The sequence below is a fragment of the Thermobia domestica genome, chromosome 11 (assembly GCF_964235325.1).
Source record: "Thermobia domestica chromosome 11, izTheDome1.hap1.1, whole genome shotgun sequence".
NCBI lineage: Eukaryota > Metazoa > Arthropoda > Insecta > Zygentoma > Lepismatidae > Thermobia > Thermobia domestica.
In genome coordinates, this window is record NC_137464.1 from 159,107,107 (window position 1) to 159,131,820 (window position 24,714).

The 24,714-nt window shown below is 35.9% G+C and overlaps 1 protein-coding gene across 3 annotated transcripts in view; it reads right to left on the reverse strand.

Moving 5' to 3' along the window:
* Window positions 1–24,714, reverse strand: part of Dnah3 (dynein heavy chain 3, axonemal) — a 567,072-nt gene that overhangs the window by 306,968 nt on the left and 235,390 nt on the right. For all 3 annotated transcript variants that reach the window (XM_081731270.1, XM_081731268.1, XM_081731267.1), the window contains exons 20-22: window positions 9,400–9,662; window positions 4,612–4,813; window positions 1,917–2,120 (exon numbers count right to left, since the gene is read on the reverse strand). In XM_081731270.1, the coding sequence (XP_081587396.1) occupies window positions 1,917–2,120; window positions 4,612–4,813; window positions 9,400–9,662 (669 nt within the window). The remainder of the gene's footprint in view (window positions 1–1,916; window positions 2,121–4,611; window positions 4,814–9,399; window positions 9,663–24,714) is intronic.

Sequence of the window (24,714 nt, forward strand, 5' to 3'; positions counted from 1 at the left end):
TATCCTTTCTCTAGTTGCTTCGAGCAAAGTTTCGTTTCTCTGTCTCTTTTAATTTCTCCTTCTCCGTTATCATGGTTGAACATGTCATCAAGTTGGCACGGGTTAACGTTCTCGTAATATATGTACGAGAATTTTTCTATCTTAATTGTGAGCTTTCACATTGTCTAAGTTCTTCAATGTTCGATTTTTTTTAAAAAGAAAGCTACTAAAATCTGGCTGAACGGAAGAACGATTAGCCTTAAATTTATTATTTATAAATTTAATAAATATTTATATGCTTTTAAGTTTTTGATAAAATATTTTGAGGTAAAATATTACGAACTTGCGCAATAAATATAATATACTTGCTATTTACGTTTTGTCTTCTCAATTCTTTCCATTTTACTCAATGGCTTTACTCTTACACTTTATTCAATAATATACTTTACTAATTTTTTTCTAATCTGCTCAATATTTGAAGACGTACTATTCATAAAATATGTTATTTTCTTTTCAATGTCTGCACTTTCATTCATTTTTCTAATTGGATTAGTAGCTCTCTCCCTTTTTGGTTGAATTGACGTTTAATGCCTCTTTCAGCACCAAGGTTATATGAGACATGGACCTATAGCTTAATGTGGGATTCGAACACATGAGCTCTTACCAGGAAACGATCCCGGGTCTGCCGCACCAAAGGCGCGTACGCTAACCATATAGTCACGAGGGAGCTCTATCTTTCTCCTTTAATTTAATAATTATACTATTTTAATACATCTAATACCGTAATATCCTAATAATAGTACGTCACGCCAATTGTAATATTAAACAGTTACGCTAATAAAGGTCGCTGTCTGTGCTATCTCTTACTTGAATAACAAAGACCTTGAATACAAGTGCATACATGATATGATTTGGTATGAAGTTTGGGATGGTTGGTGGCCAATCTAATATATATACACAGGGTGTTACAAAATTTGTCACAGTATTTTAGGTATAGGTTCTTCACATCAACATAAGAAAAAAAAGTTCATATGAAACTGTGGTCGGAAGTGCATAGTTTTGTAGTTATAGGGTGCCGAAAACGTGAAACAAAAAACAAAACAAAAAAAAAAGGCCTTGAAATGTCCATAGTTCCACTACTATAGGACCGATTGTAGTCGGGTCAAGATATCACTGAGAAACTAGTATGTGAACTATCCAAATATCCATCGTTCAGAATCTCTGGTAATTGCAGAATCATTTTTAGAGAGGTTGTTTGGGAATACTTGAACACTCTTCACCTATCTCTAAACATTGGTGTGCAAGTACTGGAGCATTCTTAAACATGGATATTTGGATAGTTCACATACCAGTTCCTCAGTGATGTCTTGACCTGACTACGAAAGATCCCATAATAATGAAGCTACGAACTTTTAAAATTCACTTGTTTCACGTTTTCTGCACCATATAACTCCGAAACTATTCACTTTTGAACACAGGTCCATATTAACTTTTTTTTTCTTATTTTGGTGTGAGGAATCTGTTTCCAAAATATTGTGACACATTTTTGTAACACCCTATACATATATAGTAGATTTTTAATTAAACACAATTTTCACCTAGAATGTACAACAGGACGAAGGCTCGGATGTAACATATTTTTATTATCTGATTGAGAGAAAAATGCCTTAGCTTTGCTTGATAAAACAATAACTTAGATATATTATAATGCAACTGGTATTATACTTGATTAAACAAATAGACTTATTCTAATATATAAGCAGAAAGATAATATACTTGCTTGTTACAATGGTTAAGAAAAGAAACCATTCTTTTATTTATTTCTCAAAGTTTCACTGTGAGGACAATTTATTTTTCGTGCTTAGTTTATAATGCTTAACCTCAACTTGAATATACCCTCGAATACCGTCTTACTAAGTGAAGAGAAAACTACGTACAGGCAAGTGTCCATCTTCGATTGCCTCTGTTACTTCTGCTGTCCAGTATATTGTACTACTGCATATAACCACCTGACCTGGCCACTCGTGTACCCATTTGTGACGAACTGTAAGAGCATATGCATCCACTGCGTCTTTGATCACATCTCGAAGTGAAAGAATCATAAAATCTTCAACTTGAATCAGCCATTTTTCCACCATACCCTGAAAATAATTTCAAATAAACAGCAATGTGATCTACGGCACATTACTTTTTAAAAAGCGAAAAATAAAAAAAATAATAATAAGACTATTAACTTATAGAAGTTATTGGATACATATTCAATATTGGAAACAATATCCTTATCTTGGATTCTGAATCCGAGAATTACAACACACGGTTTCAGGACGTCTTCAACACCTTTTATCAATGTATATTCTACCGTGTAGGAGATGAAATGACATTATCATAAATTCAAAAGAACACTAAAAGTATCTCAACCCATATGTATATTACTGTTAATTTTTGGTTTTACTTCTGCTATACAGGTATATTTCTACAGATCTTATTGCCGATTTATATAACTTTTCTCTTCAACTACAAACTCAACATGCGAGATAAAATATGCTGCATAAAATCAATTTTAATGATCAGCAGATTAGTCGCTTCTTAATTATTAATTTGAAATCGCACCTGAAATAAATGGACAAGTTCCAGGGAAACTTTTCTCCTTATAAACTGATACAATAGTTTCTATTAATACTGTCAGTGACAATGTGTTCTACTTGTTGGGTATTTTATAGTTATACCGCAACTTCAGAAACACATAGCACATTAGTGGCATATCACTTACCATGTAATAAACTTCACTTTTGGCATAGTTTACAAGTACAAGGGATGCTCAAAAAGTTTTGCACAATGAGCCATAACTGTTTTAATAGTAGCACTAGAACCACGACATTTTGTGTGCATGTATTTGTGTTTTTATGTACATACGCATGATACTCAATTTATCCTCCATCAGCTGTGACATATTTAGCTCATCTTTCTTTCCATGCCGTAAATGCAGTGGTGTAACTAACGGGCCCATAAGGCCTGTAATGCAGAGGGGGAAAAAGCAAAACGGGGCCTATTTAAGTTTCGAAGATTAACTTTATGTTAAGATGTTAAAATTATGTGATGTTAAAGACTATTGAGCTGCAACTGTCTTAGCTTTTGCCTGTGACGACGGCAACATCTGAGATATTATTCAATAAACTAAAAGCCAACAGAATATACACTGATTAGCCAATACATTACGATCACCCGCTACTTTTTAAACGAAATCGTTGAGCTAGCGAGAAGTCACGAGGCACAACAGAACCGCTCGCCAGACAGTGACAGGTATCTCACTCGACTAGTCAATGTAATACTTGTGCGTTAAATAGGGAAGGTCGGCTATATATCAAGAGTTTGATAGGGTGGCCAATGGCTTGGAATGGCATTTCGGAAACAGTGCAACTTGTCGTATGTTCTCGATTTGCCATGCTGAGTGTCTTCCAAGGTTGGGAAAAGGACGATGAAAGCATCACCAAATTACAAGAAGTGCGGCGGCCACAACTCATTAAAATTTCGGACAACAAGATAGAGCAAAATCTGTGGAACAATTAATAGCAAACTTCAACAGACCGTAACAGTGGAAAAAAACACGAATATGTCTGAGCATGCAGTTCACCGTATGCTGTTGGATATGGGCCTCCATACCTGACGTCCCACACATGTACTATGTTAACTGCACGACATAATTGATAACGACTGGAATGGGCACGTGCCAATCGTCAGTTTACCGTAGACCAATGGCACAACACTGCATGGTACGATCAATCACGACACAGCTCTCATCATATTGATTTCCAGGTCAGAACTCATCATCTTCTAGGTGAACTGCTGCTGTTAGAGCCGTGTAGAGAAGAGTGACGGCAGGTAGGTGATGATTAACTTACGATTTGAGGAACCTTTATATTGTCACTCATTGGCCCAGTAGTGCGTATGAAGGACATCATGCTACTCTTAGCTATCGGCAGGTCATTCCTGATCACGTACAACCACTCATGTCAACCATATTTCCAGCTGAGGATGGAACCTTTCAGCAGATCAACCCCCTATTTCACAAGGCCTCGTTGTGTAGTGGTTCGAGAAGCACTATGATGACTTATAATTGCTGAAATGGCCCCAAAACTCATCCGATCTTAACTCAATTGAACACCTTTACGATATCATTGAGCGTAAAATCCGAACTCATCGACCCCCCTTTGCAGAATTTACGTAAGTGACTTGTAAATTACTGATGGGGTGCGTCACGCCTCCAGGCACCTAAAAAGGTCTTATTTTTTCCGTGCCAAACCGCATTACGGCTCTCTTGTGAGGTAAAGGTGGGTATACTAGACATTTAGTAGGTAATCATAATGCTCTCGCTAAAGTTTTTTTTAGCCCCATGCAATTACTTCAAATAATAATAATAATAATATTGAAGAAGAAAAAGAAAAATGAAAGAGGCCTTAGAAACAACTGAAAAAAAAATACTTAGGTGCACTTCGAACTAGAAACCTTTTGTTCCAAAGTGAGTACATCGCTATGTCTTTTTCGTTCTTCCTAAACACGTCTTCGTTTTTCCTAAACACGTCAATAGTGCTATACAACATGGAGAATGCTTTGAAATACTAACTTGACACATACCCTAGCATCAGCTGGAACTATTTTTCCACTAAAAGGAACGTGTTCTCCCTCTTTAGACATCATTCCAACAATATCTTGGTTTGGAGTAAATTTTAGACATTCAATTCCTTCGAAACATTTCTTTAAGTGAGGTTGAACTCTTAAAGGATCTTTGGTCTCAGATAATATTTCTAGCAGCTCGTCGTTGGACAAGAAAAAGAACCTATAACAATATAATAAAATAATGTAAGTAATAATCCAAGAAAATCAGACAAAATTTAGTACAATTAAGGAACAATGGAAGCCATCTTCATATCTACTACTACTACTAATACTAAAAATTGCATAGCGTTACAACCCACGAAATGCTATGGCTGGCAGCCAGATGGCTTTTAGTTGGAGATGTGTGATCAACACATCAGCTTCTAAAGCCGATATTTCCTGGCATTTACGCTAGATGTGCTAATAATGTAGTAAGATTTCAAATATTCCAACATTCCTAAACATTTTAATTCAAGAGAAAGTGGTGAAGAAGCGTTTGCTTGGAACTCTCTTGTACCAAGATCCTCGTGTCACCATCACCAAAGAACCGGAGGAATCAATCTTCAATGCTCCGACATTCCTCACCAGCATCATATCACAGAGGATAAATCATGTGTTTATGAGTATGGCCCCAAAACCAAGATAACATAGTCCCAGCAGAAATTATCTGGATCCCAGAAAGGCCAGACCAGTCCAATGCGGCATGAAAGGGCTATTTTTCTTAACTTTATTTATTTACTTTTTGTGGAGAGGAGAGGCTATGTTCAGGATCGTTCATCACGAATTTGTTTTACGTGGCTAAACTGTCGATAAGGAGATCTAAATATCTGTGTTACAACGGTCAAGAAACTCTGTTTGTCGTAAAAAGTTGGACAGTAGCGTTTGCACCATGGCAATAATCCGTGTCACACTTAAGGAACAATGTTCGATTTCTTGGAAAAAGTCAACATCTGCGTCGCACATAATTTCTTCTATTCGTTGCATCTTACTCTATGTGACTTTTCCCTGTTCCCTACACTGAAATACAACTAGAAAGAAACGATTTGACACGATCCAGGACGTTCAGGATAACACGATAAGGAAACTCCGGTGCATTCTATAACAGGCGTTCTGTGGTTTTAGGGATGCTTACAGAGATGGCGATAATTATTTTTATTTGATTTGATTTTCAGTTTAGCGTCTCTTTCAGCAGCCAGGCTATATGAGACGTGGACCTACAGCTTAAAGTGAGATCCGAACCACATGAGGTCAGCCAGGAATCGAACCCGGGTCTCCTATACCCAAGGCGCGTAACTGATGGCGACAACGTTATAATATATGTGTAGAAGCAACAGGAAAGTACTTTGAAGGGATTAGGATTAAGAATTAGCTTTCTCAGCTTTCGATATCTATGGCAATATTAGTCTGTCAATATATGAGGGATGACATCCCTCAGCGATCACACTACCCGGGAAATTGGAGAGGAAGAAAGGAATGAGGAAGGAAGCAAGGGCCTGGGATTACTATGCTAGGTACCATCCCAAGAAAAAACAGGAAAAACCTCACTCAGGATGGATAGCCTCCGAGAATCGAACCCGGGACAGCTCGCACCAAAAGCAAGAGCGTTAGCGATTACGCTACGCGAGGCCATAGTACTTTGAAAGGGACAAGCATGAATACGTAATAAGATCTTGCTTAACCTTTTACTGCGAGCTGTCGCTTGATCTTTTAAAGCATCAGTCTGAGATTTGATGAACAGACCTGAAACATCGTTCTTACCAAATGCTCTCTCTCTTTTGTATATATATATATATATATATATATATATATATATATATATATATATATATATATATATATATATATATATATATATATATAAGTAGGGACTCCAGAGGACATTTTCACATATAATCCAGTTGGTTCTTATATTGGAAAAAATACATGAGCCAATACGGAGTTTAATAAAGGAAGAAAGAAAAAAAAAGAGTTGAAAAACGTTAATTATTCTGGTAAGCGTTGATTTTTTTTTTTTTTTTAATGCACTTTAACTTAGCACTTAATAATAAAGCAAGCTAAAACCTCGAAGTTTCACGGAAAGTTGAAGAAGAATCCAGTACTGATGGCAGTTTTATGTTATGGCATGCAATACTAGAAGTTTGATAGATACCTGGAACTTTTACTGTTTCAGGTATCTGTTGAAGATATCTTAACGCATGCCAATGTTACGTTCAATGTAGCATGAATATATATAACGAAAGCGCGGAAAGAGACACTGGAGTAAACAAAGACAATGTTCCAGGTTGTTGTTGTTCGTGATTCACAAAAACAGAGTTTATTGTGTGTGCGAAATTGTAAGAAGACTAGAATAATCTTACCGAAATGAAGAAGGAATTTAATTTTGCAGTTTCAAGTGAGCTTTTGCATATCTCTAGAATATAGCTATTTCTTCGGCGTTTGAAATGAAGTACGGTCAGGAAAGCAATCTTTTGAACGTCATATTTTTATAACCTTAAAAACATCAAATTAAACTACTGAAATATTATATTGGTTTTACATGATTGCAAAACTGATCTTTATTCTTAGCTATTTCTTCCATTTCCATGCATTAAATGATTTTCCAAATCGCAATGAAATACTAGATTAAGTGTCTGGTATTGAAGCAGTCTCTCCTATACAAAGTTCTATTATTTTTTATTAGTATATTATTTTTGTTTCTCAACATCTTTTAGTGTTACCCTTGTAGATAATCACTCAAAATATCTACTTTTGTATTGTCAACTTGGGTTATTACTCCTCTAGAATTGACGTTTGAATGTAACTTTATCTAATGTAGAGCACTGGGGTATTCCCAGATTGGTAGCATTAGCTCAAGTTACATCTTAAATTACTTCTATTGCTAATGTCGAAAATACGCTCCTATACGTGCTATGAGGTATTACTGGGGATCTCTACCACTGTTTTGAGACGGTAAAACAGAACCGTGTGTGTAAAAGAGAATCACAAATTAGAGTTATATTTAACATAACTTTATCTCAATTATTGTGTATATATATGTGTTCGTGTAGCCGATATATGTTATGTTATTCTAAAGTATCTGACATTTCTCAGGCTAGAAGAGGAAAGGTTAACTGGTTCATACCTCACGAAGATAATGATGTTGCCCAAACTCAGGAAGTCCACTAAAGAGTACAGCTACTACTTTCAATGTACAAACGTTCAATCTATCTGATGAATTTATGAATGCGTGGTTTCTAAGTCTCTATCACTGCTATTTCCAACAGACTGTGTCTCTGTGTCACTGTGTTACTGATCGCCACTGATTCTCTCTCCCATTGACTACCACGAAGGAAACTGAAGCATTTATACAACAAAAGGTGCTTACGCTGCAGCTTGTGGCTTCCAAAATTTGGGCTGAAATCATTACACGTGCATATGAGATTTCTCTGAAGAAATCTTAGTTAACCAGTACTTCTTTAAGATTAAGCATCATGTCATCACTTAGAATGCAGCATAACTTACATCACGGTGTCCGATGCAATGTGTGTTTGTTAACACTAAAACATACAATTACAAAATGGTTACATTGACAGAAATCATCTCAGACAACATTTACAACATTAACTACATTCACAGACCGTTTTTATAAAATTGAATAGCAACAGAAAAAAAACTTAGATAATCTTCCAGAGTTGAGAATTAACATACAGAATGTTTCCAATATTAATTATTTTTCAGCAAAATGAGATTAAGTTATTAAGATTTCTTGACAGTATATTATCTTTTAAATATTTGAAACAATCGTTTGTATTTACGGTACTATAATAATAATTCAAATATTTTCAGCAAAGGATTCGTATCTGAGAGTTTATTCTCTAAGGAAAAATTACAACCAAGAAACTCTCAATTATAAAATTTCTAAATAAGCTGACATACATGACATTACTATCTCTGCGAATACTAACTCTTCATTTTTGCCCATGCGGTAAAATGAATCACTGCTGTTAGCTCAAATTAGGGAACTTCCATTATATTGCCTCATAAAGTTCATGAAATGCAAAATTTATTCCGAGTAGAAGAGTGAACTAGAATATTAATGCTACTACTATTGTCAACATGGATAAATATCATAAATATGCACTATAGCCATTTCGAATATGAACACCAGGCCGTTTGCAGATTGGGAGGCAATATTAAACAATATGTACAGTCATTCTCTATTGCTATCTCTTTTTACCAGTAATAATAATAATAATAATAATAATAATAATAATAATAATAATAATAATAATAATAATAATAATAATAATAATAATAATAATAATAATAATATATTATTATTATTATTATTATTATTATTATTATTATTATTATTATTATTATTATTATTATTATTATTATTATTATTATTATAACCCATTCTAGAGACACTTACATTCTGCACTTGCTAACCCCGTTGGACTACCATTTTACCTCTGAAATACACGCACACATAATAACTAACACGATGAAGACCCGCTTTATGATAATTTAGTTTTATCCATCCAATACTTTCAATTATTAACGTTGAAAAAAAGACGAATTCGTGTGAACAAGACGACTGTAGTCGAAATATTATTACTAAGAATTTTAGATAGCACGGTAAGACTACTAAAAATCGCTTAAAGCTTTAGACACAACCGATTGTTTACATACTTCCATAGAAAGTTCATTCTTCTGTACAACAAGAAAATGAAATGAAAAAAAAAAAAAAGACTCAGAAAAGAAAATCAGAACTAGTCAATTTACCTGGCAAAGAACAGTCGCTTCTTTTCAAGATAATCGTTCAATCCTTTCTGAATATCATCCAGCAACTCGTTACTCTCTAGAAGTAAAGGTAACATCCCTGGCATATCCGTTGCAGCTATTACATGAGGATCTTGTGTAGCAAATCTCATTATTTCACGCCACGTTCTGTCCACTTGAATGAATTTCTTTGCTTCTCGAGGCATTTGCTTCATAATGTCCTCGGAACTAAATATTGGTTCCAAATACAACCAAGTTGCCTGGCACTATAACATACAAGAAATATATTGAAAAGAACTTGCACAATATACGTCAACTAATTTCGAATATCAACTGTAATATTTTCCATACGTAGAAGCTTTGTTTTGTATATAATTAAACACAGACAAACTATTTGCTGACCAAAACTATATATTCACATTAAAAAACTACATACGTGTGACAGTTTCACCAACTAACATATTGGCTTCATCAGACTTGAAGTGTTAGTTGGCGAAACTGCCACACGTATGTAGTTTTTTAATGTAAATATATTGTTTTGCTCAGCAAATTGTTTGTGTTCGAATATCAAAAATTAGTTCTGTGGTTACATCTCTCCATAATGTTTGCATAGTGTTTGCAAGTAAAATATTGATTATTTCTTCAAAGTTTGTCTTAATGATTTTTTACTTTTTAATTTAAATATATATACGAAATACTTCACGATCACATGAATATAGTACGCATCTTTGCCACGGAAGAGCCGGGTTCGATTCCCGGAGGGAGCTCTTGTAATTCAGACCCCACGTTAAGCTGTAGGTCCACGTCTCATATAGACTCGCTGCTGAAAGCGATGCTAAACCCCAACTCATTCAACCGTTCAAGAAGAAGAACTACGTTCTGAAAGATGGATAGAATGAGAAATACTGAACGAAAGCAACTAAAAAATGGACATCTTCACGTCACCCAATGATGTGGAGGACAAAACCAAATATAATCGGTAACCACAGAATTTGTACTACCAAGAAATAAACTCGTCGGTCAAATTTAGTGGCCAATTCTTCATTGCACACGATGGAATAACTTACGTTAAACTAGCCTTCATGGGGGACACGGTGGCCCAATGGTAAAGCGCTTACTTCTGGTGTGTCGGATACCTGTTTCGATGTAAGTTTGTAGAGGACAATATCATGACTGTGTGTTTTCTCGAGATTCATCCGTTTCTTTCCACGTTGCCATTCAACTATTTTTTTTTTTTTTTCATAATCATTCACCTTCATTAATTATTCTAACCTAAAGGGCATAATCGTGGGTCGTTAAACTAGACATTTCATTTTTATCAATCTCCGTGCATGTACTACTAACATCAATGAGCAGGACATGAATGATTTTGTTATTTTAAACAATTGTTTAAAGTGCCATGTTATCTAGATTTTATGCAACATGTGAAGAGTACGATGTCTTAATGGTTAATTACTTCCTGTACTGAGAGTTTCCGATTCTATCTCATGTGCGTAAGCCGTATTTGTAAGTTTTCTGAGGTACTTTATTTTCTTCCTCCTATCTTTATTCCAGCAGATCTCTATATACAAATCAAAATAAAACTATAGATCGTTTAACTCTATAAACCCTATAAAACGATAGAGGCGTTTGCTATAAGCCTCATCAAACAAGGGTACAAGTAAGAAGAAAAGAAATATAGGAAAACGCAGTAACATATGCAGAGTAGGAAAAAGACACAACAAATGGATCGGCTCCATGATGGGCTCTGTAGTCGCATGATAGTATTACAAGGTTGTAAAGGGGGAGAGAGACGCGGAGAAGGAAAGAAATATACATAGCGAAACTTCTATTAAGTGACCACATTTGGTTCCCAAAAAATCAATCAAGACGGATAGTCACTAATAGAAGTTCTCATTTTGTTGGCGCTTCTTTTCCTTCCCTCTGTTTTTCAATACATATCGTTGTTAAGAAAAAAAAAAAAAAAAAAAAAAAAACACTACTAAAGGAATGTGGATAGGAATCCCTTCCAGAAAAAGAATATTTGATTCAAATTTTGGTGATTTTTTGTTCACTGATATTTTTAGTTCACTTATATTTACAGTAACTTCTTTAATTCATTTCCTAAAATTCAGTGGACTGTTTACAAAAAAGCATCAATTATAAAGGTCTCCGTTTTAAATTTTCTCGAATAATTACCATCTCAAGTGAGTCTATAAATACATCTATTGGAATAGTAATTTTAGACAGGTACCACTTAAACTAACTTTACACGCTTGTTAGAGAACACCAATGATTGTCTAAACTAATTCCACACTACTTCAAACCTTTAGTGTATCAATAAATCTCTGGGTATAATCAACATACTCTATTGCAACCACAAAGGTTCAGAGATCCGTACACTTACACAACCTTATCTTCTCTTCCTTTTAAATATCTAGTTACTCTAACTTCCTCCTTTATACATACATATTCTATCTAAGTGAATCACCACTGATATTCATAATTATACAATAAACTCAGCCACTTATGGCTACTATCTAACATTTAACTAACCTCGGCCACTTCTGGCTCATTTCCGACATACACACAATTACACGTTAATTATCTTTCGTAGTAACGCTTTTCTTTTGTTCCTCCAATTGTTACCAACTCCTTGTCCGATATTTTTAACAGTGTCCAAGCATACTCACTAAATTCTAACAACATCGAATAAGTCACGAAAACGCCGCCTGTCATCGCAGTTTGCATCCGATTTTAGCCAACTACTCTACAGTTTTCAGTGTCTATTATGAAAATTTTTGAGGAAACATGCAATGTTTTGTACATAGGACTGCCTATAAAAACCTGTCAGATTTTGACAGGCGTTATACAGGCGCCTGTTTCGGCGGAAACACATGTAAAGAAAAAATTAAGACACATTGTCCTCAGGTGATATGCATGTTGAAAAAGTATTAAACTTCTGTTGGAAATTTTGCACGGAAACACAGAGTGGATGAAACACCTTCCGACATCGCGTAAAACACCATCAAACATACAAATGTCATATAGCTATATTCGTCTCTAACTATTCTTACACGATTTAACTTTCCAGAGTTCCCCTATGGCTATATGGTTAGCGTACATGCCTTTGGCGCAGGAGATGTGAGTTTGATTCTCGGCGGAAGCTGTTTCGGATCCCACGTTAAGCAGGTCCACGTCTCATATAGCTTCGGTGTTGAAAGTAACACTAAACTCTAATTCAACCAACAACGATATAGTTTTCCGGCTGGCATGGTCGAATGGTCCAAGACAACGTTCCTCAATTGTGGTCTACGCACCACAAGTGGTTCTAGAGGTTTGCCCTTGTGGTCTTCTTAGATTGAAAACGAAGAAAAACTAAAAATCCAACTGAATTGCGTATCACACACTACAGTTGAAAATTTCAAATAGATACAGATTAAACAAATAATATACAATTTAATAGATTAATGATTATACAAATTCTAATAGCTTATATAGATGTATATTATAAAATATTCGCGATAGCCTTCAATTATTAAACACATACAAATACTAGCTAAAATACTCATTATGCGCACGGGGGAGGATAAGGTTTATACAACATATCATTTGAAGATGAAGAAATGAGTGAAGCAAATAAATAAGAACGAGCGATGCCTTTGGTTTTGCTCTGTTATTATCAGTAAAATATATAAATAACAAAGAGAAATGCCTTTGGCGTTGTCCCTGTCAATATCAGTGAAACAAATAAATACAAAGAGTAACGCCTTCGATGTTGCCCTTGTCTATATCTGTACAGTAAATAAATAAATAAATAAATAAATAAATAAATAAGGAAAAGCAGCGCCTGGCGTTGCTTTTGTCAGTTCTCGGACCAGTTGCTATGTTCCCTCTTGCCTAAACTTGGGCTCAAATCCCATCGGAACTTCAACCAATCAGCTTAGCGATCTCGAAAACTATATATTACATACTAATATCAGTCATTCTGAACATTCATTATTTTTCACGCCCACCAACCTATATGGCGATGGAGGCAAAAGTTGGACTTGAACAACGTTAGGATTGTTACTATTTATCTCAGCGTCCCCAACAACTATGAATTTGACACTTATGTCGATAAGTTTGGACATGTTATTTTTCCTCCACAACGATTGGGGCTAAAGTTGCACTTGAACGGCGTCAGGAGTGTTATTATTCATCTCATGGACCACAAAAACTATGGATCTGACACTAATTCAGCCATTTTTGATTATATTTATATGCTACCCCTTTCCCGCTAGGTGCCTTACTCCCACAGTATATAGACTGTAGGTCATATGCGTACGTAACTTTTTTTTTAAATTTTAGAAATGAGGTCATATACGAAGTTTTATCTTTCTAACTTGAAAAGTTAGTGAGATATTCTATTTTTTTGCATACATTTTAAACCACTTCTTCCATTTTGGGGCCACACCCTCTCCCCTTACGACACGAGCCAAAAAGTTCTATATAGCCTACAATTTCTTTGATAAAATCACTTTAAAGTATGGCAAGCCAACGGTGTAGATTTGTATACTGAACAAACACAAACAAGCACAAACATTCATTTTTATATATAAGATATACTACATAAATTTTCTTTTATTAACACAATATAATATTAAAGTAACTTTAAAAAGGATACACTTAATTTAATGTCCCATGTGTATGCAAAGGAGACGGATGATTAATGAAATGAAATAGTTATGAAAGACTATGGCGTGAGAATGCAGGACGAAACGAGAGAACTTCTGAGAAAATCCACGGACACAATACTGTCCACCAGAAACTCATTTGGTCTGGGATTGAACTAGGGATTCCTCACACCAGAGTTAGTGCTCTACCATATGTCTTCGCACCTCCTTCAGGTAATTTTAACTTAATATTATTTGATGCTCAAAACGATAAAAAAAAGAAAAAAAAGAAAAAGAAAAGAAAAGAAAGAAAGAAAAAGAAAAACGATAAATTTACTTTCGAAGGAGACAGGAGCAAAGTGGTCTGTATAATATTGTGACTAATATAATAGTCGTTCCCGCCTTAAAGAAGTTTGAGAAAGGATGATTTTAGATATTAGTCGGATTAGAATCCTCCTTAAGGTATGGGTGTCATGTATTGGCCTTTCACCATTCACTTCGTTATCATCAATTATTCCTCATCATCCTCTTTATCATAAGGCCACAATTGTGAGAAATAAACTCAAAAATAAATGAATGAACTTGCCTGTTCCTGGAAACATTGCTCCCACGTGACATGCACATAGGGAGCAAGTCTGATCACGTGATGTTTCGACTGTGAAATGCTTGTTATCATTCATATTTGTTTTATAAATAAAAGAAAGAAGTGGTCGCTTGAAAGTGGGTGCATGTGCTCTCCTCCTCCTGATGATCCAGATGAAGTGTAGTCGTTGCATAGGAATTGAAAATACATTAATGTTACAAAATTTTACTTCAGTCCCTGAAAAAGTGGTTATTAAGAGGAGTGGTCATTGTGAGAAGTTTCACTGTATATTGAACTGACATTTTCCTGCTTTAATGGCATCCGAAAGTGCGGAAAATGAACTTTCGAGGGAAATAGTGACTAAACGATAATCCATAGAAGTATTTCTCACAGGTACCGAGTAAACATAATATAAAATGGAGTACCCAAAGACTTAAAGATCAAACATGTATAATGAGTGCACAAGGAATTCCCTAAATTATGCTAGAGATTGCTGAACGTCATGAGGTAAATGTAGATCGAAAGTGTGTGTGTGGAATAGCGATGTAAAAAAGGAATGGGCTTTTACAGAATGGTGGGTTTTTATTTTTCACGAAAGATCGGCTTTTCTGAAAGTAAAGAAAAAAAACTGAAGATTTCCCATTTTGGCTTGGTTTTCTTAATCAACGATCATCCTTCCTGTAGCGAAGCTTAAATTAAGAAAATGCCTTTACAGCACAAAGTACTTGTAAGTCTTATGCTCAATTGAATCTAACTATATCAGTTGATTTTCATACTGACTTCCATTGTTTGCCTTTACGGGTAAGTTATACAACCTAACCCGCTACTGATGTCATTTGGGTTGCCTGATCACCATATCACTAATTGAAAGCAGTTTTTCAGTTACCTAAATTCAAACTGGCAGACAAGAAAATACTACCTTGAAGAAAAAACAGATAAAAAATTGTTTGGATATAAAATTACGCTTATATATATATATATTTAGGAAACACTTTATTGTGGGTTACAGAACATCCTATTAGAAGAACCTAATGTGAGTTCAGTTTGCAAAAATTTAAGCCTTAAGTAGCTATTTTGGGAATGACGTTAGTTTTAACAAGGTTGTAAAAGTCAAGTATTAACTTGTTTTTTAAAACCGTTACATCGTGTTAATATGTTGAAATATAAAACTTGGGGATATCATTCTTAACTTCCTCCTTCAAATTTTAATGAATTTAGACGCAATACATATAATTCTGCTACCTACAGTTTTAGCATATGCATAAACTGCAAGTGATAATTCTGTGGAACGAACTCTAACCGTTACATTTTCAGTCCATTGTAATTTCAGTTATTGCTAACATTATCTATTATTTTACTAAGACATATTTTTCGTCGAACACAATTGTAATAGTTCTACAAATAATTCGTTGAAGTAGAGAACCTACTGCGTCAATCAATTTAACTTGTTTACCAAATGATCGATTTTCTTTGATTCTAGAACTTTCCTCATATTTCACCCCTTGAAAGTACAGAAATTAAATGTTTTTTCGTATTACAAGGGGAAAAGAAAGGTCGAACATACTGTTATTCCTTCACTAAAATTAAAATGTTTACGAATGCCTAAAACTTCCCACGTGAAAAAAAAAAAACAAAAAAAAAACGTGAAAATAGAAACGTCGTCCACCTCCGTCCCTAATAAAGGCTGTTACTATCAGCCTTTGCACTTTTAGTGTGGAAAGAACAATTACACATAAAACATTATCTATGTCTTATAATTAGTATCATAATCACATGCAGGATGACGAAGGAACTTTGTATGTCCGGCAAGAGACAAAAGATGTTGAAATGCAAGGAACACTGTGAGTAGGTAAATTGTATTTCAACAATTTGGAATGAATGTCAGGCAGAGAATGGTGATGTACTTCCCACATATGCAAGGAATAAAGGTCAAACAGACGCATGGAGTATGTACAATAAATTGTAGCAGGACCATGTCCAGAAAAATACAAATGTAAGTATTTGAGTGGTGGTCATACTTTGACATTTTTTTTTCTATAGAGGGTTGAAATAATCTTTATTTTCTTTATTTTGGACATTACTTTTCTTTTCGGTCAAGTGATCTCTCGACCCGTGGGAAAAGTTTCAAAGCGAATATCCCAAAAAGTACGCTGAGAGCGGTAGAACTGTAATAGCCAATGGAAACTTTCATGCAGACGACGAGAGTGAAAAATTATAACATTTGAGGATTTTAAGAATACTATTTTTATGAAAATCCGCCCTGAGTTCAAGACTAAACGTTGCAGGCTGGACGGTGCAAAAGGAGTAGAGGTCACTGTACAGCCAACAGCCAATGAACTTACATTACATTAGGCACACCCGTTTTATTGCACAGCGATCGTTTGTATAACATCTTTACTATGTAGTTTTCTTTTTCTAGTGCTTCGACACTTACATGACTTCTACCAACCATTAAATATGTGAAACTATATTATAATCACATAAAATAGATTTGTGTTAAATATAAGTTATTGTGATTTTGATTTACACGCATGATTTCTCATGTTAAAAGTGTGTGTACACGTGAAATTTCAATGTTCTTTTCATCTATAAATGGTGCTCGAGAACGGTGTCCTTCCCTAGAAAAAACCGGTCCAATAAAAAAAATCTATAGGGTAACGAGAAGCAGTTGTACTAGCAATATCAAAACTACGAAAAATAATGAAAGTTCTGGTGAGACCCAAACCTGCTGAGACTTCTCTGTTGATAAGTCTCTCCATGGTATTTTACTAGCCTAGACATCTCTAATGGACGGAAATAATATGGAGATATTTACTACGTAGGATAGTATTATTTGCTATTAAATCGAATGTTCAAGAAGATTAAAGCACCATTTGGAATTTAAGAACTGGAATCAAGTAGGCAAGAAGGAGAGACAATGCGCATAACCTCGTTTTCGGATTGCGATACTACACACGCCCCTACAGAGCAGAAAAAGAAATAAGGAACGTTGTTGTTCCTACTGGGGTACAGAAGGTATGTTATTCATCCGCTACGGCGCTTTACAGGGTAAGTCGCTAGTAGATAAACAACGCCAGAAGTTACCAATTGAGCTTTACAGACAAAGTTTTACAGTTGTTTATTGTAATAATGTGATTGGACAACGTCGAAGGCCATTACTGTGTTGTAGTAGGCAACTGTTTGTTCAGTTAGTGATAAAAGTAAAATGGACAGTTGGACAGTGCCCTAGTATGAATTGTGGTATTCTAGATATTAGGATAAACAGTTATTGGATATTCCAATAATGGATATTTTCATGCAATATACATTATGTCCGAATTGACAGAGATACACCTAATTTATGAGAATTAAAGAGTAATAGCAGATATCTGAATGGCGGATGCTTTCCTAATTAGAGGTTCTGTGGAACATCTTTTTTCTGCAATTCGATGTTCGACCTCAGGAAACTCTCTTACAACTCTGACGAAATGAAATGAAAAGAAATCTTTCAGTTTAACGTCCCACGATTATGCCCTTTAGGCTAAAGGAGACGATGATTAAAACAAGTGAATGATGATGGAATAAATGGCGGAATGAGAAAGTGGGAGGAAACGGGACTACCCCGAGAAAACCCACGGATACGATATTGTCCACTATAAACTTCCTTGGCCGGGGATCGAACCAGGGACCCCACGAATCAAGGGTAAGCGCTCTACTACTGAGCCACCATGCCTCTAACCCTAACGAGATTTTGTGTGATTTATGGGTACTCAACTTGAAAGGGAGTACTTGCATCGATAAGGTCTCGTCCTGAAATTAATGCACATACCATACACAGGGCGCCACATAATCTTCATGTTAATACATGAGATGATCTTAACAGGAAGAAATGCATCTATTCAAGTTGTAAGCAATGAATGCCTTATCGCCTGAAGATTTTCCCCGCCGTCAAAACTTTTACCAATCACTTTTTTTTTTTTTTTTTTTAATCAAATTGTTGCTGTATAGAATTTTCCAACCGTGGTTTTGTAGATCGAAGAGAAAACATTTACCAAGACAGAAATGAATAACAGTCACAACAATCATATGCGAGGTGAGCTATTGAAAATTCTCATTACTATAGTGCAATAGTCAACAGGAATTTGAAGTAAATATATCTGGTGTAGCATTATACAGGACTTCCTTATTATTTATCCGACTTTGTGGATGCAATTATCTTCCATTTCTAGTGATGTCTTGCCTCAACCCTTAGAGAATGAAGCCATCAGCAATTAGCCAGGGTTCCGGTATGACAGCGTCCCTACATATTTTTATTTGGATGTCACAAAAAGAACTTTCTCAATGAAATATTCGCAGATCGTTGGATTGGTATGGGGGTCGGGGAAGCTGTACTTTGGCCACCTTATTAGCCCAACATTAAATTGTTGAATTTATATCTGTATAGTGAGATGTGAAACACGTGGAATATTTAAAAAAAAATAAAAAAAAAATACCACGAGCCGAGAAACTCGTTGCTGGCACTACTGCAGCCGAAGTGGTGATCTCAGAATGCCAGGGGTGTCTGGCCTTCCAGCCAAAACTAAATTTGTCAACAATACTTGTGAAATAAGATCAATGGCCAACAGTTTCAACACCATTTCTAAGATGTTTCTTCTTTCGCCTCTCTCGTACAGGTCAGATTATTGCATCCACATTACATCCATGTATCGAACAATCCACATTTTATTGTGATCTTTTGTGAATGACTGTAGGAACGTTTGTATAAATTGTCGTTTTGCTGCTATTCGCTTCGAAAACTAATATTTCTGCACTTTCGGACAGTGCCGGACTGGCCACATTGGCTATTTGGCGATCGCCAAGGGCCCGAGGGGCCCTCCAGGGGTCACGAGATGCAGGACCTTAGGATGCTTTCTTCAGTCTTCCTACCAAAAAGGTTGTGAAAGCCTAACTTCGCATATGAGAGGGCACTCAAGTCACATCTGGGAGGGCATATTCTAAGTTAAAAATTGTTAAAACTAGACTAAAATCTACGATAAGTCACAATGATTTGTTTCCTTTACTTTTTTATGTTTACAGGAAAAGATTTATTCCACACTATAGACAAGGAGTAATTAAGTACTTGATTTGATTGCCTTATCAAGTGAAGAACTGCGTAACAAACTGTTAAAGTAACTGAAGTAACTTCAGGATTACGTTTGATTGTCTCATTTTAAGTTTTTCTTTGCAATCTGTTTTGTATTTCATATTTATTCAATTCATATATATATATATTCATAATATATATGTGCAGACCTTAAGGACCAGCGTCAAGGGCCTTCAACTTGGCCAGTCCGACAGTGCTTTCGGATGCATGTAATGCGATAGGAATGTCTGAAATATTTTCCTTTTTATTATATTGTAGAATGATCCGATTCTCGAGTATTGGTTGATCAGAAATCAATCAATAACAGAACTGATATGGACATATTGACTGGGTATAGCCAATATTCGATAATTATTGATCATTATTGTCAAGTATGATGATGATGATTATTATTATTATTATTATTATTATTATTATTATTATTATTATTATTATTATTATTATTATTATTATTATTATTATTATTGTCTATCTTGAAATGTCTTAATCAAAAATGTAGAATTCGGTTAGTGTGCTAACGTTAAATTTTTCAAAACTTTCCAACAATGAGCATTCTTTCAACGAAATATCTGTACCTTTATTGTTTCATATGGAAAATAATACTGTGATTTTAACTTCTTAATTGAATATAAAAATACAATACGAACTAATGGAATCATCAAGTGACGGTTCAAGTGTTCCGTCCTTTGAATCAACCGAATCAGATAAATCTAATACCACTAGGAATGATTCAGTTGGCAACATTAGCAGGCCTAGTAATGGCCATTCATCTACTACTACTAAATCTACGAATGTGATACCATGTCCTCACTGTGGAAAACATTATGCGAATTCCAGAGGATTAGCTATACACATAGGTAAAAAGCATCAGGTTATAAATGGAGACGAAGATTGTTGTCATATCGATAATAATACCTATCCTGATTATAAACCTACTTGTACTAACATCTCTAACCGCAATAAAGGCACACAGAAATTATCGTTGTCTAACCTGGGCAAAATGTTAATATCGTTAAGGTCCTCAACACATATTTTAAGGCGTGTCCCTCGAGGGGCTCGAGCTGCAGTTGCTGATGCACTTGCCGATGTGTTACTTCAAGTAACTATTTCAAACGACGAAAAAAATTTGATCAACTTGTTTCTATTTCCATTAGTTGCACTAACTGCTCCCAAAAAAATCAGAAAATGTAAAAAACCTTACCTCCTGGGTAAAACAAAGAGTTCGTCTTTGGTGTGACGTAGGTATTGACGCCTTAACCTGGCATCCAACAAAGATCAGGAAATCTCTTCCAAAACAGACTGTTTCCAATCTTAAGATTGTAGAAAACAAACTTGCAGATGGTGACATCCGTGGAGCAGTCCGTCTATTAATGTCAGATGATACTGTTGCAACCCCCGACATTTCTGTGTTTGAGACGCTATTGGAAAAGCATCCAGCCCACCCTGGTGAATTTATTTTACTGAATCTTCCTGATGTCCCAAAGAGCTGTCAAGGAGTTTCGATTAATGAAGTTAAGGTAGCTATTAATTCTTTTTCATCTGGTAGCGCGGGAGGTCTCGATGGTCTTCGCCCTTCGATTCTCAAAGATTTCCTATCCTGTCAAGTACTTGAATCGAAGGAAAAGTTCGTAAAATCATTATGCGATCTGTTAAATTTAATTATTTCAGGAAAAATCCCCTTGGAAATTCGGCCATTGTTTTTCGGAGCCAAACTTACTGCTTTTAAAAAGAAATGTGGTGGAATTAGACCTATCGCAGTTGGTAATGTCTGGCGCAGAACATCAGCCAAAATTATATGCTTCAGAACACGGGAGCATTTTAAGAACTTTTTGTCTCCCCACCAACTTGGTGTTTGTATTCCCAACGGAGCCGAAGCAGCTATACATGCAACCCGAGTTTATTTTTCCTCCATTCACAATGCTCCTAAAGCTATCTTAAAGCTCTATTTTCGCAACGCATTTAACGAGCTTCGCCGAGACTCCATGCTCACTACAGTGTTGAATGAATTTCCTCCAATCTATCCATATGTTTACCAATGTTACGCTCAACCCAGTGATCTATTCTTAGGTGAAGACACTATTTCATCCCAGAGACGAGTACAACAAGGCGATCTCCGGGGCCCAGCACTCTTTGCTATAACCATTCATTCCTTAGTTAAATCAATCAACACTGAATTAAACATTTGGTACTTGGATGATGGGACTATCGCTGATGAACCTGATGTAGCTTTTTCAACTCTAGCACAAATAAATGAGAAGGCATCTGCACTTGTCTACATTTGAATTTTTCAAAGTGTGAAGTTCGATTTCTTGGGTCAGATGAAGCCAAGTTCGACCTATTGTTTAAAAAAATTGACGAAGCTGCCCCAGGAATACGTCTTCTAACTAACCATAATGCTTGTCTTCTAGGCGCCGCTCTCACAAAGGAAGCATTTACCAATGTCCTGTTAAGCAAAATATCGAAGTTAGAATAGTTTTTGTCTCGTCTCGCCTCGATTTCTGTCCATGCAGCTTTCTTTCTTCTACGTGCCTCTTTATCGATCCCTCGTTTAAACTACTTCTTAAGATGCTTTCCATCTTGGAATAAGACTCCACTACTGGAAAAATATGATCTTATCCTTAAAATGGGTCTGGAGTCAATTTTGAACTGCTCCTTGAGTGACGGCTCTTGGATGCAAGCATCCTTACCTGTTGGATTAGGAGGTCTTGGTATTCGACGAACCGTTGATATAGCGATTCCTATCATTTCAGCGTCCTACCACGGATCTCTTCGTTTAATCGAGGCTCTCCTTCCACAAGGTTACCACCTGGACCCAGATGAAATAGTTCAAGAAGGCTCAAGTAAATGGATAAATATAACAGATACGGACCTTCCAGAAATCAGCAAAAGAGGTTTTCAGGCATCTTGGTACACACCAATAGCAGCACATTTTCATGAACTTCTTTTACAATCTGTTACTGTTCCAGAGGATAAAGCTAGGCTTCTTGCTGCGTCATCCCTCCATGCTGGGGCATGGTTAAATGCGTTACCTTCCCCCCAATTAGGTCTTCACATGTCTAATGAAACCTTTCGAATCGCAGTAGCCTTAAGACTGGGTTCAGATGTTTGTGAGCCATCGCTGCCCAGCTTGCGGGGATCAAGTTACCCAACGCGGCCTGCATGGCCTCTCATGTATGAAGAGCATTGGCAGGAACACCAGACATTCATCTGTTATTGACATCATTTTGCGAGCCCTCACAACGGCAGGAATTCCTTCCATTCGTGAATCGGTCGTTCTGATGGTAAACGACCTGACGGCATGACATTAATACCTTGGATGAGAGGCAAATCACTAGTTTGGGATTTTACATGTTCGGACACATTTACCCATTCAAGCCACCCATTGACTTTATGAATGCTGGAGAAGTTGCTAGACGTAGAGAGGCAGAAAAGGAAAGGAAATACAACAATCTCCTCGACAAATTTATTTTTGCTCCAATAGCGATCGAGACCAGTGGGGCATGGGGTTCTAGAAGCCTTGATTTTATCAGAGAGGTAGGCAGACGCATATCTATCGTTTCTGGAGATGTTCGTTCAGCGTCCTTCTTAACACAACGTATATCCATTGCGGTCCAACGTGGCAACGTTTCGTCAGTTCTTGGTACGTTGCCGCCTGGAAGGGAACTGGAGGAGATATTTCTTCTCTAGTAGAGTAAAGAGGGTAAAAGGCCAAACTTAATGTTCAGCATGCTATTGCTGCTATACCAAAAACAATATTGAGATGATCCATAATTGTTATTTTTTCTCGAAAGCCATGTGAAATGATTCTTTTTATAAAGCATAAATAAATATGATAAATTAATGTAAAAAAATCATAATTATTGTTATTATAAAATTATTATTATTTTTATTTATTTATTTATTTTACCAATTTCTATCGGACGACGTGTATTTTCACCCAGATTTGAGAAGAAACCAGAAATGGACATAAGGACATAATTATGCATTGTCAGCCAATGAGAATAAAATTGCTGTCTAAATTTAATTTTTCCTTTTGTCTTCGTACTTTTTAATCGCAAGTGATCGTCATGCAACTTCTTTAATATGTTAACAGCAGTATAATTTAAAACGAAGCAGAAAGGCTTCTCCTGTCTTTCCAACAATCACTATAAGGTCGCACGACAACCGAAGCCAGAAATAACAAATTCAGTGATTTTCTGAGAGAATTTTTTTTTTTTTTACAAACTATTCGAACGTTCTTTCTTCGAGGCAGTGTGTTAGGGACTTTTGGTGAAAGTAGTCTATTTCAACGTTGAAAAAACCGGAGAGGTTTCGATATCTTGAATATCAAGACGCTGATGGGTATTCGAGTTGACAGTGTCTTTTGCAGCTAGAAACAACCATGGTCAAGGTAAACTATCCCACAGCAATAACCTTTTCTCATCTCAAATCCCTGTGTCTCTTTCTCATCTGTGTTTATTCTCCGTTTCTTGCTATCTTTCACGGACGAGCACTGTCTTTCTAAAACTTCTTACTAGTTTTAGGACCGCTCTGCTTCAAATCCAATACTTTTAATCTGAGAAATCTGAGAATTTCTCGGTGGAATAAGCCTTCCAAAGAAATCTTTCTCCTGAAAAGCTAGCGTTAAAATATAGGCATTTTTTTTTCATGAGTTGTAAACGAGCTTTAAAAGAACACTTTACATTCAGAATTATTCATGTCAAAATAATGAAAAAGTAAATAAAAATACAATAGAAAATAATAGATTTGTTGGTTTGGAATTGAATGCCCTTCCATCACAGAGGCTTAAGACATGGACTTACAGCTTAACGTGAAGTCTAAATCACATGAACCACCCGCGAATCGAACCCGCATCTCTTGCGCCGAAAGCACATATGGTAATCATATAGCCATGAGGGAGCTTAAAAATACTAGGAAACTAAAATATGATAATAACAGGCATCGGCCAATTATCTAAACTTGCTCGTGGCTGTATTAAT